General features: G+C 46.0%; 1 protein-coding gene across 2 annotated transcripts; it reads right to left on the reverse strand.

Annotated features, from left to right (window-relative positions):
* Positions 1–5,985: 5,985 nt before the first annotated feature.
* Positions 5,986–14,110, reverse strand: LOC310794573 (E3 ubiquitin/ISG15 ligase TRIM25). 2 transcript variants are annotated; one of them, XM_083656552.1, is made up of 4 exons: positions 13,372–14,110; positions 11,535–11,674; positions 8,518–8,679; positions 5,986–6,951 (listed from the first exon to the last, which is right to left on the reverse strand). In XM_083656552.1, the coding sequence occupies exons 1-4, from the start codon at positions 13,984–13,986 to the stop codon at positions 6,243–6,245; spliced, it is 1,626 nt and encodes a 541-aa protein (XP_083512678.1). In that variant the 5' UTR covers positions 13,987–14,110; the 3' UTR covers positions 5,986–6,242. The 2 variants fall into 2 exon arrangements, with proteins under 2 accessions (XP_083512678.1, XP_083512677.1); XM_083656551.1 differs by having other exon boundaries at positions 8,518–8,685.
* Between the last annotated feature and the right edge of the window lie 3,409 nt (positions 14,111–17,519).

A 17,519-nucleotide genomic window follows, 5' to 3' on the forward strand; every position in this document is an offset into this window, starting at 1 on the left:
GCCCAAAGAACCCTCCTCCCTTAAATCGGTGAGCATGGCAACAAACAATGTCCCGGACTTCCGTGCCGATGAAGAAAATGTCTCGTTGGTGGTGGCTCCCCGAAAGCACGGCGCCAGCAAGGCGCAGTAAACTCCCCGGCTCATTTTTGGGGGGGAAAGAGAAAGAGAGAGCAAAAAAGTCAGGGTAGTCGCGCCAAGGCAGCCAAGTAGGCCAAGCCGGGAAGCGCCAAGCTAAACTCTAATGTACCAAGATCGAAGGCCCGACCGAGTTAGGAGCGCCGGCCGCAAATAGCCGTTAGCCGCTAAAAGGTCGAAGGCCGGAAAAGTACAATCGCGAAGCGCCAAGGCGGCCAGGTAGGCTAAGCTGGGAAGCGCTATCGCGAGGTGCCCGACCGAGTTGGGAGCGCCAGCCGCAAATAGCTGTAAGTCGCTAAAAAGGTCGAAGGCAGGAAAAGTACAATCGTGAAGCGCCAAGGCGGCCAGGTAGGCTAAGCTGGGAAGCGCTATCACGTGCCCGACCGAGTTGGGAGCGCCAGCCGCAAATAGCTGTAAGTCGCTAAAAAGGTCGAAGGCAGGAAAAGTACAATCGTGAAGCGCCAAGGCGGCCAGGTAGGCTAAGCTGGGAAGCGCTATCACGAGGTGCCCGACCGAGTTGGGAGCGCCAGCCGCAAATAGCTGTAAGTCGCTAAAAAGGTCGAAGGCAGGAAAAGCAAGATCGAAGGCCCGACCGAGTTGGGAGCGCCAGCCGCAAATAGCTGTAAGCCGCTAAAAAGGTCGAAGGCCGGAATAGTGCAATCAACTACTGGCGCCTGCAGATCTCAATTAACCTCCGGTAATCAGATCTTCCTTTTGGGGGATCTCCTAGCCCATGCAGGCGCCCTCCTCTGCCTCAAGAGCAGCGCCACTGGCCAATGGAGTCAAGCGCCAAAGCATTTGCCATGCACGCCGATTGCTAAATAAAGTTTGTCTAATCCTACCAACTGGCCTCTCCTGATTGAAGTGAGGTCTCCAGACCATAGTTCAAGCAGAAGGCCACTCACGCGTAATCCGATCTCAACGTGGTCAAAAAATCCTAGTATGACGTCTGCTATGACGTCAAACATGACGTCAGTTAATCCTCATATATATAGCAAGGGTCCTACGTCACCTCTCTCTCTCTGGCCGACCATAGCAGCAGCAGCCCACGGCAGTCCATCTCCCTTGAAGCCGGCCCCGAAGCGTTGTTTTGCCCCACCCACCTCCCCAGTCCACCACCAACGAGTCTTGACTCCTGATCCCCCACGGGGGGGGCATCTCCTAGCCCATGCAGGCGCCCTCCTCTGCCTCAAGAGCAGCGCCACTGGCCAATGGAGTCAAGCGCCAAAGCATTTGCCATGCACGCCGATTGCTAAATAAAGTTTGTCTAATCCTACCAACTGGCCTCTCCTGATTGAATTGTTTTCACAAGTGTGATCTGATCTCATGATCTTGTGTGAATCCAGCTGCCTTATAAGGTTCAGATTATTATGCAGATAAACAAATACATTGTTTAGGGCAGGGGGTGATTCCCAAACTCTTTCAGCTCGGGACCCAAAAGATAAATTTTGTTGTTTCCCGGGGAGCCAAACTCACAAATATACCTGACTTCCCATGACATCTTAACTATCAATAAATCCAAAGAACACAGAACCATGAAGTTAAATACTGTATAATGCATTTACTCAATTACAAATTCACACCACAGAAACATAATACTTTTTTTAGTCTACATTAATTAAAATGTTTACATGTTTCATCCTCTCCTTCCTATAAGATGAATCAGCGTGACATCACAACACCCGGATATGCCACCCAGAACCGCAGCAGTCAACTAGTATGAGTTGTGCAAAACATACGTTAATATCTCAAAAGCTATACATCACATCGCTTGTATTTTGACATTCTGAGTGAGAGCAGAAGTAGCTCAAGGGTCTGAGGGGTCTGTGCTGTAAATCCTGTTGAGATGCAGGTGAATGTACGTCTTAGTCAGGCCTAGATTAACACAGTGTGGTTCCCTATATAGGGTGACGTCACTTGAAGTGCCGTCCTTCGTCAATTTGACAAGGAAAAAAGTGAAATTTACTATGCAAGAGCATAACTTTACATTAACAATACAGGCTCAACACACACATACGGCAGACAATGGCTAGGTTTCCCAAAAGCTTCTTAGCGCTAAGAAGCTAATTGAACCCTTCGGGCCCCTTAAGAAGCAAATGCGTTTCCCAATTGCTTCTTTACGAAGGCATGCGTTTCCCAAAAGCTTCTTAGCGCTAAAAAGCTTCTTTGACCCTTCTTAATATAAGGCTCCCGTAAGAAGCCAACGAAGCCAACGCGTTTCCCGATTGCTTCTTAGCCTAAAATTATCTTCCGTTAAGAAGGCTGCGTTTCCCAAAAGCTTCTTAGCGCTAAGATGATCTTTCGTTAAGAAGGTTTTGTAAGAAGGGTCTGGGGCATTCTTAACACCTTCTTAATGACAAAACACTGGCAGATCCAGCCGCGTCAGGCAAAAGGAGATACTTGTGTCCACTGTTCCTCTTGTGTTTTTCCCTTTTTCCTTTCTTTCATGCACCCTTTAGTGTTTAAAATTGGGGAACACTTGAAAATCTCCCCTGTATATATGGTTACTTGTGTTTTAAATGTTTTACCGTAGGCTATATTCCTCTAATCAGAATGGATTCCTTTTATAATAAGAATGTTGTGGATTTATATAGCACCTTTCACAGAACCCAAGGTCGCTTAAATTCTGTAGTGTTTCTTGCAATTTTGTTGTATGCTGTGTATATAAAGCAATTTGAACTGCAGTCCATGTCTGAAATAAATAATGTTTAATAGAAGAAGTTCTTGTTTAACATGACCACGATTAGGTTATTCTACAACAGTGTTTCTCAACCACTGGGTCGTGGCCCACTGGTGGGCTCAGAGTGCCATCTAGTGGGCCGCAGAGGACCTCTCACATCGAGATGGTGGACAGCTCCAGTTAAGATGCTTCTTAAGAGCCTTCTCTCTTTTTTTTCCTTCTCTTCTGTTAAGAAGGCATTTGGGAAACACATCTTTGGAGCCTTCTTAACTCCTTAAGAAGCTTCTTAACTCTTAAGAAGCTTCTTTGTTGGGAAACTCAGCCAATGTAAGTAACATGTAACATAGATTGACTTGAGTCTACAAATGCCATTTTATCTTTTTTTGCAGTGCACCTGAATGCAACATGCAAGATACCCGCTGAATAAGTGTCCAAATGTTCATGTCATTCTGGCCAATAATCCTCTTCTGTTCAGTCTGGAATATGGAATATCTTTCAATAACCTTTGTGACTAAAAGGCTAAAAGTAATCTCATGTGTAAGAAATTACTGTTGTACATTGAAGTAAAAATTAAAATAATTAACTCATTGGGTTTGGATTTATTTAGCTTCAAGAGTGTATTTTTGTTTGTGTGACCCTCAACACAGGCTTTGAGAATCCCGGGCCACTTACACTTATGCTTAAGTTAACCCACTCATTCTGGTTTATTTCAAGAAAAACATTTCGGCTAGTGGAAATTCTAATTGGCTGGTAACTTTAAAATCTAGCACCCATATTGGCAGGTGGCCAAAAAAGTTAATTTCAAGCCCTGCAGGGAGAGCAGGTGGTGACATAGGAGTGAGTGAGAAAAGGATAAAATATTGGTGGTCAAGACTGAATAATGACATCACAACTGTTCATTTAAAATGAGTTATTCCTCTAAACCCGGCTTCAAATGCTCCAAATTTTCCTTTGCACCGGCGCCGTTCGGCCCCAGGCCTCGGCCCTCAGCAAAATGTGGCCCTTGGTGAAAAGTAATTGAAGACCCCATAGTGACTAGGATGAGATATTTCTCACCCACAGTTAACAGGCAGGGTTAAGAAAAGCCTGACTGTGCTGAACACACTTGGGGAAGTAGTTTTCAGCCTACCTTTTCTTAGCAGGTTTTCTCTCGCCACACACAATGCTTGAACTGGACACATTTGAATGTGATGGAGGAGGCGGGCACCTCCACACCAATCATGATTCTTTCTCATTATTCTATTATTTATTATTATTTATTTATTTTGGCCGTGGAGTAGGCCTAATATATACAGAAAATATGACAAAGCTTATAAAGGGTTGAATTTGAATGAATGTGTGAAACACGCTCATTACAGAAAAATAAAACAAAACACAAGTCAAACAACATGGCAAAACAACATAAAACTCCCAGAACAGTTCAGAACTTAGGGCACGTCCACCCTCATATCAGTCCATGGCGACCCAGCTGAACTCCCAGGACACCAGCTCTCCGGCACGTCCATCCACGCGCTCCTCCAGGCTCTGCACCAGTGCTCCTTCACCGACCAGCTCCCTCATCTCCACCGGACAGCGCTGCATCGTCGACCACTGCGCCGTCGCCTGCTCCTCCATCATTCTCCAATGCTCTTCCCCATAGCTCTCCACGCTGGGGAGGGAAACTCCACCACGGCTAGCCTGAGCAGCAACTGCTAGCTTACTCCACGTGCAGTGTTTAGCCAGTTAACTCTAGCCACTGCACAGCTAAGCTAACCAAACAGTGCTCCCCACGGTCCAACACGTTCAAATAAATAAAAACTGCGGGTCAGAGACGACCACCGCTAACCTCACCTTCGACCACCGCTGCTAGCCTGGGTAAACCCAGCCCCCACGTGACCTGCTCTCAGAGTTCCCAGTCACTACACCTTGTGACTCGTAAGCAGGGTAAGCCTGAGAGCAGGTCACTGGGGGCTGGGTTTACCCAGGCTACACCGCTGCCACCAATGTAACCGAGCGTTTTGGGTTCTTTATATATTGTTTATATTATGGAATAAGGAGTCAGAGACCGCTTGTTGTTGGGAGCTGCTGCCACTCATTTACTTGGTCAGGGCGAGAGAGATAGAGAGAGAGTGAACACACTGTCCACTTCCGTTTCCGGACATCAAAATAAAACCTTCAAAACAATAGCTTACAGTTGTTCATTTTCATTTATTGTTTAAATAATTAGTAAGACTTTTTTTATATATATAATTAGTAAGACTTGATAAAATAACTATTTAAAATCACGTTTATGTGGTTTATTGTTTGATTTTTTTAAATCACATTTTAAAATATGAAATTCATTAGGCTACAACAAACAAACAAACAAACAACAAAAAATAATTAACTAATTTAATTTATTCTCATTAGTGTAGAAGAACATTAGGCTAAGTAAAATTGACAAACGGATTTTGGATAATAACATGGAAATAGGGTACAGAAACGGAGCGCTGGCTCACTCTGATCTCTCTCTCTCTCTCTCACTCACACGCACGGCGCGTGCACACATACACACACACCATACTAAATGCTGCACGGGCGACATGGTAACGATGGTGGTCGCTCTGAATAATTAGATATGATTGATATTGTGAATGTTTTTGTTGCGGTCACACATTTTTAAGTTGTGTTGTAGGAGCCTAACATTAGCCTACCTGTTGCCAGAAGCATTTTTTTTTTACGGGGTGGAGGAGGTGCAGGCTCAACCTACTCCTCAGATGAAGACGATTCATCAGGTGAAAATGTAGGGTCAAGCGCTTCTTCCGCATCAGATTCAACTTTACTCATGTCCTGGTCCTCTAGGACAGTCATATTTCTTCTGCCACGGTTCATTTCTTCTAGTTTACTGTAAGCCAAAAATGATGGCACCTGCATGGTGCGAATGTGAGTGCGGGAAAAGGCTACAGCTGCACACTTACAGTAGAAAACGCACTGTTTATATGAGGGGGTAAAAATGACTCCTTCCTTGGCGGTTGTAGTATAAATGATTAGATATATATATTTTTTTATCCCATAATTCACTAGATGATCAATAAAACCATTTTAGGAAAAGTCATCGAGATGCAGGAGTTTTATTTTCACAAAGATACATGCATTTGAAAATGCAAGGGGGGTAAAAATGACTCCTTGGCGGTTCTAGTGTTGAGGATTTTAACAAGATAAATTTAACCTTTTTTGTGGGAAAAACTATCAGACACAAGTTATTATTAAAAGTAGAGTATTTTATATACATCTTATAACGTGACTTTAGGGAGTCTTTAAGAAAATGTTTAATTGAGATTTTTGTAACAAAAATATCTACAATTATTAAAATAGCTGCAGTTCAGTTTCTAGCTGCCCTCATGCTAGAAAGCAAACCGTTGTATACACTTTATTACCAAGGCATGACACAGTAGTACAGTAGTTGTGCTCACATGCCACTCTGCAGCGTGATCCAGGACTCTGCGGTGTTGGAGTGGATACTGAACGCTGGGTAAACCGGCTCCCTGAACACGGTCGTGAAAGTGTGGAGGTGGTCCCTTCGCCCTTTGGTGCTGTGGAACTCCAGCTTCCCGCCCTCGTAGTCCAGCACCACCTCGATCCTCAGCGGCTGAACGGCCGTTTCGCCCAGACCCACGTTGGAGGAGGCGTGGCACGCCGTCAGCTTCTTGTTTTTCCACTGCAGGCGCCAGGAGACGCTGTTGTGTCCCAGACGGCTGTGGTCGCCGCGGCGAGGGATGCTCTTGTAGCACATGCCCAGCGACCACATGCTGTGCGCCCCCACTTCCACCACCCACACGTGATCGCCGCTGGAGAACCCCTGGGTGCACAGGACTTGGGGCGCGCTTGTGAAGCGCTCAAGGTTCTCCCCGTACGGCAGCTTGGTGGGGCTGTACTTGACGGTGAGCAGGTCGTTGGAGAGCGTCAGGCTGGGGTTGGCGGTGCTGAGGTTGAAGGTGAGCTGCAGGGGGTTGAGGACCACATGGAGGGACTCCAGGAGGCGGGTCATCTCCGAGCGGAACTCCTGCGCTTTGAAGGCCGCCTGGAGCCGCTTGGTGTTGAGAGGAGTCTGAGAGGGGATCTTGGTGGGAACGGGGCCTGTGAAGGCTTCTCTCAGCTGGGACTCAATCAGCATGAACCTGGGGGTGAGAAGAAGTTGCTTTGATTGATTGATTGATTGATTGATTGATTGATTGATTGATTGAAATGATTTATTTCAAACAGGTAAAACAATACATAAAAATGAAAAACAAATAAACATCAATAACAGTCCAATAGACTTCAGCAAAAGCAAAATACGTAAACTCCAACAGAAGAAACCGAGGCTTATCGAGTCCTGCCCCCAAACCATTCATAAACAAATGTATACATAAGCATATACATACTCCCACACTCCACACACACACACACATGTACACATATACATACATATCCATGTATATATATATTATATATACACACATACGTATACAAACTTACACATACACACACAATATCATAAATCAACCCACATATACCTATCAATACTTATTCCTAATAATACATTCCAATATTAGCCCAATAACCCAATGCTTTGATGTTAACTTGTGATGATGTACCAATGAACTATACTACCCTATAATAGTATATAGGGTAGTATAGTATATAATGAATATAATAATATATATAATATATATAATAATATATATTATGTATATAATGAATATAATATATAACATTACATATTACACATAATAATAATTTTAGCTTTGAGTTGCTTTCCATGATTATACCATGCTACTGGATGCTCCCCTATGCTTTATGTTACTAGGCTTTCTTTAATGAAGTAAGCTGTATCGTGCATGTAGGCTACCTAAAATATCTTTGTATAGCCAGCAGCACATATCTTTCTACATAAAGCACACAAAACTATAAGACCTGGTTTTGTAAACTAAAACATTTTAGAAACAACATCTAACAACCGTGTCAACTGAGTATTGAAGGTGTGTGGCAATGACTCTGGTCAAATCAGATGTTGCCGTTTTGATCATTATGATGGCGAACAAAGATTAATCAAAAATCGCCAGAGACTTATCTGGAAGCTGTAAAGAAGAATATCTCCTCAGTGGTGCAGCAGGTAGACATTGGGTCACCAGACTGTCAGCTTGACTGATTGGTGTGTGTGTATAATGAAGTGTGTTCATTTGGTGTAATTCCCCCTTTTGCACACTAGGGGGTATGCAGAGTATGGGGAAAGCAGCCAGCCTAGGTGTACTGTTAGGTGAGGTAGTAATCGGGTGTGTTGGTTGTGTAGCAGTGGGTCACCGAGCCCTTTGTTTGTTTCAGGCAAGTTGTAATGGATTAAGTGCATGTGGAAACAGAACTGTGGTGTAAAATAAACGCATGTTGACTATACAGAGGTTTGAGCTGTGATGTATTCACCTGACAAGCTGCACAGGGAGATGCGTCAACTACGCGGCAAATACCAGTTTATTTTGGGGCAAAGTCAAATCACAACACAGATAATAATGTCTTGTCAGTCATCAGTTATTGCTTCGCTTATCCCAAGAAATGTATATTTTCCCTAGGGTTTGGGTGGCAAATGATATTGGATCCAGGAACTTTGCTTTATGGCTTTACAGCACTGATGCCCCTGTATACAATTCCTCAAACAAACGTGATTAAAATGTAATTTTTCTACTGTAAAAGCTGTATGATTTCCCCACCTGTGTATGAAGAGGCACCTGTCCGTCTCATCGAGGGCCTGTGTGGCGCTCTGCTGGGCCTCCAGTAACTGCTGCTGCTGGCCTTCCAGGGCAGCCAGGCCAAGCTGCCAGCTCTGTCTGCGCTGGCCTCGCTCCTCCTCCAACAGCACGCTCAGGCGCTCCCTGTACCTGAGCACAACACCCTGCATTCAGTCAGGTGCTCCCTGTACGTGAGCACAACACCCTGCATTCAGTCAGCACGTTCCCTGTACCTGAGCACAACACCCTGCATTCAGTTCAGTCAGCATCAGGCACTCTCTGTACCTGAGCACAACACCCTGCATTCAGTTCAGTCAGCATCAGGCACTCTCTGTACCTGAGCACAACACCCTGCATTCAGTCAGCACGCTCAGGCGCTCCCTGTACCTGAGCACAACACCCTGCATTCAGTCAGCACGCTCAGGCGCTCCCTGTACCTGAGCACAACACCCTGCATTCAGTCAGCACGCTCAGGTGCTCCCTGTACCTGAGCACAACACCCTGCATTCAGTCAGCACGCTCAGGCACTCCCTGTATCTGAGCACAACACCCTGCATTCAGTCAGGCACTCCCTGTATCTGAGCACAACACCCTGCATTCAGTCAGGCACTCCCTGTATCTGAGCACAACACCCAGCATTCAGTCAGCACGCTCAGGCACCCCCTGTAGCTACCTGAGCACAACACCCTGCATTCACTCAGGCACTCCCTGTACCTGGGCACAACACCCTGCATTCAGTCCCTGTAGCTGAGCACAACACCATGCATTCAGTCCCTGTAGCTGAGCACAACACTCTACATTCAGTGCTTGTACCTGAGCACAACACCCTGCATTCAGTCCCTGTACCTGAGCACAACACCCTGCATTCAGTCCCTGTAGCTGAGCACAACACCCTGCATTCAGTCCCTGTAGCTGAGCACAACACCCTGCATTCAGTCCCTGTAGCTGAGCACAACACCCTGCATTCAGTCCCTGTAGCTGAGCACAACACTCTACATTCAGTGCTTGTACCTGAGCACAACACCCTGCATTCAGTGCTTGTACCTGAGCACAACACCCTGCATTCAGTGCTTGTACCTGAGCACAACACTCTACATTCAGTGCTTGTACCTGAGCACAACACCCTCCGTTCAGTCCCTGTAGCTGAGCACAACACCCTGCATTCAGTGCTTGTACCTGAGCACAACACTCTACATTCAGTGCTTGTACCTGAGCACAACACTCTACATTCAGTGCTTGTACCTGAGCACAACACCCTCCGTTCAGTCCCTGTTGCTGAGCACAACACCCTGCATTCAGTGCTTGTACCTGAGCACAACAGCCTGCATTCAGTGGCTGTACCTGAGCACAACATCCTGCATTCAGTGCTTGTACCTGAGCACAACACCCTGCATTCAGTGGCTGTACCTGAGCACAGCCTGCATTCAGTGATGAAGGAGGCTAAAGTATGACCTCCAGTCAGTGAACATCAGCATGGTGTTACAAGCACCAATACAAAGAACCCTACAGCAGGGATGGGCAACTGGCAGCCACTGATTGCAGGCCTCAAGTCTTTTTAGGGGGTTAGGGAGAAAACACAGAAGGCATAAGTCACATACCTGTGTCACTATCCCTATTTCTAACCCTTTTCCCTGCTGTGCTATCGATGGGTAATTTCTCCCGCTAATCTCCCAATTTAGCATTAAAGTCAGAGCGAAGCTTCTGGTATCATGAAACTTTAGAAGACCTAAGAAGGCATACATTGGTACCAACCATGTCATGCTAGCTTCTCAGGAAAGGAGCTAAACAACGCTCCAAAGTTAGGCAACATTTTGGGATTGAAAAACTGGCATTGCCATTTTCAAGGGGTCCCTTGACCTCTCACCTCAAGATATCTGAATGAGAATTGGTTCTATGGGTACCCAGGAGTCTCCCCATTACAGATGAGGTTGATGTAAGGGACCGGTAATACACCTACACACTTAAACCTTTTTCTGAGATGTATTCTTATTGTTCTAAATCCATACTAAGCATAAGTAGTAGGGAGTATCCTATCACACTGAGGTAAAGTAGTCACATGATAATTGATGTGTTTGTGTGAATGTGAATGTTTGAAATAGAGTTATAATTATATTCTAAATGTCACTGTCTCTCGATGAAGCTGACACCCTTGATTGTCTATACCACAGCATCCTCTGCTTTCTTAAAAAAGATGCCTTTCAACACTGGGTACTTTTTTCAATGCGATATCATTATCAGGTCAGATCCGGCCCCCCAAAGGGTCCAATGAGGCCCAAAGGATGACTTTGCAAAGTGTGAAAATTGCACTGAGAAGTCCTTCAATCCAATGTGATGCACTTGTGAAGGTTAAGAGGTGCCAGGTTTCAGGAGCACGTTCAATATTAAGTAGCCTATTCATGTTATCTGTATTAATCAGCTATTTTCATTACCTTTGCTTGACTACATGTATAGAGAATTGCACAGCTTTGCCATCAATTGTAATCAGGGGTGTAGTGATAAATACAGAGGTGGGTAAACTATCCAAGGTGAGTAGTTTACCCACCTTGTTTGCCCTCATTGATTGATACATTTGATCTGAAAATAGGTGAGTAAACTATCTGTCTCGTTTCAAAGGGGTGGGTAAACTGCGTTTACCCCCTCCACTACACCCCTGATTATAATGCACAGTATACAGACAGTAGATAATGTGCTTGATGGTAGCTGAGATAACCCTACGTGTTGTAGGGTTGTACCTGTAATTCTTTACACTAAAAGAAACAGTAACATTTTGAGGTTTTGTCATTTATAGGTTATTATTGATTTTTATTTTCTGGCCCGCTTGACACCAGATTGGTTCGCATGTGGCCCGTGGACTAGAATGAGTTTGACAGCCCTGTCCTACAGTATACCTGTCCACCAGTGTGACAGCCCTGTCCTACAGTATACCTGTCCACCAGTGTGACAGCCCTGTCCTACAGTATACCTGTCCACCAGTGTGACAGCCCTGTCCTACAGTATACCTGTCCACGAGTGTGGCCATGTTGTCCATGAGTGTGACAGCCTGGTTGACCAGCTTGTCTCCAATGGTTTCAGAGGCTCCCTGCTCCTCTGCTGCCCTCTGTAGGAGACTCTCTGTCATCTGCAGCCTGCAGGAAATCACCTGCAACCAGGGAATAACATGTTAGGTATTGGTGTGTGTGTGTGTGTGTGTGTGTGTGTGTGTGTGTGTGTGTGTGTGTGTGTGTGTGTGTGTGTGTGTGTGTGTGTGTGTGTGTGTGTGTGTGTGTGTGTGTGTGTGTGTGTGTGTGTGTGTGTGTGTGTGTGTGTGTGTGTGTGTGTGTGTGTGTGTGTGTGTGTGTGTGCGCGTGTGTGTGTGTGTTACTTGCGAGGTAAAAGTTATGCATTACAATGTAACAAAATTTATTTTGTGAAGAAAAAAATACAATTTATTACTTTTACTTGATTTGATTTAAGGGGATTTTACTTCTACTCAAGTAAAATTTTAACTATTAAAAAGTAGGCCTACTGCTCATTGAGAAGGATAATTTGATTGTTTTTCGCCTAATGTTGATGGAAATGACTCAGTGGTTGGAGTTGTCAAGAGTTTTTGGTGAATTAAATTCCAATATCTGACTATTATTTTGGCAACTATAATATTCCGACTGAGATTTTAACCATAAATTGTTGCACTACTTGTCTCCCGAAAAGGTAATAATCTGGAAACATTACTGGAAGTTACTGCACAAGTGCCCCGTCTGGTTTCCAGGTATGAAGATCGAGCGTCGCGTGCCACCATGTCATTGTGTCTGTGTGTGTGTGTGTGTGTGTGTGTGTGTGTGTGTGTGTGTGTGTGTGTGCGTGTGTGTCTGTGTGTCTGTCTGTCTGTCTGTCTGTCTGTCTGTCTGTGTCTGTGTGTGTGTGTGTGTGTGTGTGTGTGTGTGTGTGTGTGTGTGTGTGTGTGTGTGTGTGTGTGTGTGTGTGTGTGTGTGTGTGTGTCTGTGCATGTGTGTGCCCGTGGGAGACTTTTAGGACAGGTTAGTGTCCTCTAGAGAGAGAGTGGCGTCAGCGGAGGACCAAAATGCGAGACTCATTAGCCAATGAACAGCCAGTAATGGGTCTCGCGCTACTTTTGCATGCTAAAATAAAGCTGATAATGTACAATTTGATTCAAGGGGGGGAAAACCCTTTCAGAGTCCAACACAAACTGTCTATTTTGCTGCAACTCGACAGTGCTGCTTAATCCAGGACCTTACTTCCTGGAACTCTTGAGAGTAAAAAACTGGTCCATTGGAGTGAATGGAGATGTCGCGACTCTTCTATCTATACGGCTCTGGGACAGGTGTTTTTGTTTTTTTCCATTTGACTTTTTCTCTGCCCATATTCTTTTGTTGCCATATCACCGCTGGAATCAGTGACTTAGAATGAAGCTTTCACTTGGACCCTGTGACACTAGTCACTCGTCACCACACTGTCAGGAACTTTGAGTATTCTTGTCATTAAGCAGACAGCTTCACAAAGAACACTGGCAGTGTGCCATGCAGCCCGGTAGGCACTCTATTTGAAATGACAAAGGATTAAAGCTAATTTTCCCCACGGTCACAAAAACCTGTCATCATTAAGGTCATACAAAAAATAAGTTTTCAATTGGCAACAATCTGCTCTGATTTCCCCATAGCCTATACACTATGTCGGTGACTACAAAATAAACTCCTGTAGCCTACTCTGTGATGTTACAGATCTACAACTTTAGGTAGGCCTAAGTCATGTCTGCAGTAAATTAAAAAAAGCGCTTCAGATATTGGCCAAGTTTATTCATAAATCTATAGACAAAAGTTATTCTGAATCTGAAAACGCTACCTTGGTGCGGCTCTCCAGCGCTCGCCTCATCTCCTCTTCGGCCACGTCGAAGCTGAGCACGTCGTGGTTCTGGTGAGTGCCTTCGATGAAGCAGGTGGCGCACAGCGAGCTCATGTCGCTGGAGCAGAAGTACTCCAGGGGATGGCCGTGGGTGGCGCAGCTCCTCGTCTCCAGCCCCTTCTGGGGCTCCACCAGCGAGTGGGCCCTGAAGGACTCCTTCTCCTGGTGCCTCTGAAGGTGCCTGGAGCACAGCGACGCCTCGCACCTCAGGCAGGTCTTCACCGCCGGCGTCCCCCCGTCTATACACTGGTCGCAGAAGACCTCCGGCTTCTTCTGGGACATCTCCGGCTCCAGCGGCGGCGGCGCGCTGGCCCGGTAGCCCTCGATGATGCTGCAGAGTTTGAAGTTCTTCTGCAGCGAGTCGGGGCCCTCGTACTCCTCGCGGCACTCGGGGCAGCGCGGGAGCGCTTTGTCGACGGCGCCGGCGGCCTTGCGGATGCAGGAGAGGCAGTAGTTGTGGCCACACGGAAGAGCTACCGGGTCCGTGAAGAGCTGGAGGCAGATGGGGCAGCTCAGCTCATAGGCTAGCAGCCGCGCCGGCTTGGTGGAAGACATCGTGGGGGGTGATGGTAGTCTGTCTTGCTGCTGTCCTGACTGCTCTCTCGATCACCCTTCTTCTCAGAACTGAGGAACCTCCCTCCCCGTCTTACTTCATCTCCACCTTTCTTTCGGCAAAGATCTATCTATAAGCTCCCGACTCCGTCCTTCCCAAGCAGTGAGGCTACAGGTGAGTCTCAGGAGCCACCAGGCGGAGGATGTAATGATATGTACACTAAACAAGGAAGTCAGCAGCCCTCTGACTCTTACCTGGCAGGCCAGGAGGTGGGTCTAGAAATGTGTGCAGAGCAGCATTCCTTTCCAAGGAAATGGTGTTCCTGTGCCAGGAATTCATACCACGATAAGGGTTGCAGTTGATGGTAAAACGATCCGTGACACATGACGACCGTACACACGTGTACAGGTGTTCTGAACACATCGAGCAATTACAGAGTCATTAAAGTGTCAGCCAATGGGGTTCTTCTTACCTGCGAAACAAAAGAACAAAACCTTAGCTGTGAGGTGAGTTTGTGAACATGAGTGCTTATGGCTGTTCTGTGAAAACCAGCTCAACGTTTCGTGTTTTATTCTCAGTGGAAGGATTACATGGTCTATTATGGGTTGTTGTGGGCTGACAAAATTCGACGACCCCTTGAGCTGAAGAAAAACCCTTTCAAAACCCCACGGTCCGTCTTAAAGGAAGGTTTCACCACAAATTAAAATGCTAAAATACCATTCTCTCGAGTACAATGGAACTGGAGGATAGAACTCGACAGCAATGTCTATTTCCAGAAATTACCTGGTTACTCATGATCGGAACTATCTTCTTTTGACCGAACTACACTGGCTAACCGCTCATCCAGTTCCATTGTATTCGGGAGAAGGCCGATATCTCCAAAACTCGGCAACTCACACCAAAATGATCTATGTGGATAAATTGTACGAAAAAATATGCATTTTTGATTTCGGATCGTGATCTGTCCCTTAAATCAAGGCTGTTTTTCCTAGTTGCTGAAAAGTCGATATTTGAGAGATAGGAGGTTCTCATCGAACAGCACCATTATGAACGTTTGGTCCACTGTGTGTGTGTGTGTGTGTGTGTGTGTGTGTGTGTGTGTGTGTGTGTGTGTGTGTGTGCGTGTTTGTGTGTGTGTGTGTGTGTGTGTTTGTGTGTGTGTGTGTGTGTGTGTGTGTGTGTGTTTACATGTACTGTATGTGTGTTTGTATGTACCGGTATGTGTAAATGGGGGAACTTGGTACATGCAGCGAGAAAACATGCATTGACGTGTCGTGTTGTCTGTAAACACACACAGGGGGAACGCTCGCTGCCTCCACCCCGTAGAGATGGCTGTTTCCATGTTTGATGTTTGAACAAAGCATGTGGTGGCTGATGAGAAGGAGAAGGTAAGGAGGTATCCAGGTCACTCGTGATCAGAAAGTCAAGTGAGAACAACACAAACCCGCCACGAGTGAGTGCAAATGAAGAGCTCTGCTCCACAACAACGGTTTCCCCCCTTCCCCGATTTTTTTTTATTCCTTTTTTATCCCCCATTAGTGCTAATTTTAATGTATTTATCCTGGTTGCTGATCCACCCTCTGCTGATCTGGGGAGAGCCGAATCTGCTCCGAGACATGGGTAGTAGCCAGCCGCTTCTTTTCACCTGACAGGGGAAGCTTCACCGGTAGGACATAGCACGTGGGAGGATCCACGCTATTCCAACGAGTTCCCCTCCCTCCGAACAGGCGCCCCGAACGACCAGAGGAGGCACCACTTCATATGAAGGAAACCCCCAGGGGGCACGGGGAGAACATGCAAACTCCACACAGAAAGGCCCTTTTTGATGACCCCACCCAGGCGGTGGGCACTCAAGGACATGCTGACGGGCACGCACTCCTTCAGCGCTCACAGCGTCCCAGGTGGGAATCGAACCCAGGACCTTCTAGCTGTGAGGCGACAGCGCTTACCACTGCGCCACCATGCCCCCTGCTCCACAACAACTGTTAATGAAACGATAAATCCTTAATAAACAAAATAGCACATGGGTCCTCATGGGTATATTTTAAGGATATTGAACTGATTTCTAAAATGCATAGAGGCTTCCTTTGATAAATGTTTCCAAAAGCTCTTCTTAAAAACACCTGAGATAGTAGGTTACTACTTAAGACCTGAGAGATTACCACATGGAAATTGTAAGTAGATATCACAACATTCAACATTCCTTAGTATGATCTTAGTTGAAGGGGGTGATGGTGTGCTTATTGCTGCTGTGACTCTCTCAACACTCTACTTTGGGACAACACACATTTATGTTAGTTATCAACACAACATCCAAACTGTTTACATCGTTTGATGTCTTGGATATCTTTCATTAAATTGAGCTCCCTTTTAGACTTTTGAGAGTTTTCCTCCCTCCTCTACCTGCCATGCTATTGGTTTGCTGTTGTACTCAGTCATTTCCATCCACAACCACACAGCAGTGAAGTATTTAGCATTTCTTTGATAAAACACTCCGATACCTGAGAATTTGAATTTGATTGAGAAGTGCTGTTTGCTTGCAAATGGCCAGACAGGTTCACATCCAAACTTCCAGGCAGTGGCATTGCATGACACTGAAAAGGGGGCGTGTCGATAGAGCACCTGAGCTAGCAAGTCATGTGACCTGACCCAGCTGCACCTGGCGGCCCTGGCACCAAGTCAAATTGTTTGCCTGTGATGACCACATACCTGAAATGGACGTCATTCTCCCTTAAGCACAGATGAATGGGCTGAGATACAGTAGTTGTGTGAGACTCAAGGGCATCAGGTGTTGTATTACAGTAGCCTATCTCTGGCGCCACCTTGTGGGCTTAACATCTAAACGGTCCCAATGAACTGCTGTGCTGAGCAGGGGTGGGGGCTGTTTCTGGGACAGCAGCATTACCTGTAGTAGATCCTTCTGGAGGTGTCAGGAGTTTTAACATCAGTGATTGGGGGAGCCCACTTCATAAGCCAATGACAGATTGGCTCTCACCCACCTCACGTTTTCTTGATCATCCAGCCAGGTGTCTACACTCTCCTGAAGGATAGCACAAGGAGTAGTTATATCAGAAGCTGCTAGTGTTTAGTTTAGTTGACTAGAGAATGCAAAATTTGCACATGTGTGCTTTTTTTTTGTTGCTCGGTGAAACTCTTTTGAAACACATTAAAACATGTATCTTGTGTAAACTTATTTTCCAGTATTACCTTTTCATTTGATCTGCATGGCAGTGTCATTTTGACAAGGTACAGGACAGACTAGTCTGACTGGGTGGAAGCATCTCAATGGGTGGAAGCAGCATGGTGGACTTAGCTCTCTCATTGGTGCCGACCATTTCAGTCGGTGCCGGATTGGAAATCCCATTCCGCTCCCTGCAAGCTCTGCAATTGGCTCCGACCCGCTCTGACTGCGGCTGTGACCATATTTGGATTTCCTTTCCACGCCCCCCCGTGTGGAATCTGCATGCCTCTGCTGCTGTACATGTGGAATCTGCTGAGCTCAAATGCCTGCGCCGCTGCCTTTGAAACAATAACA

Source organism: Poromitra crassiceps (assembly GCF_964638095.1).
Source record: "Poromitra crassiceps genome assembly, chromosome: 20".
In the NCBI taxonomy this organism is placed as follows: domain Eukaryota; kingdom Metazoa; phylum Chordata; class Actinopteri; order Beryciformes; family Melamphaidae; genus Poromitra; species Poromitra crassiceps.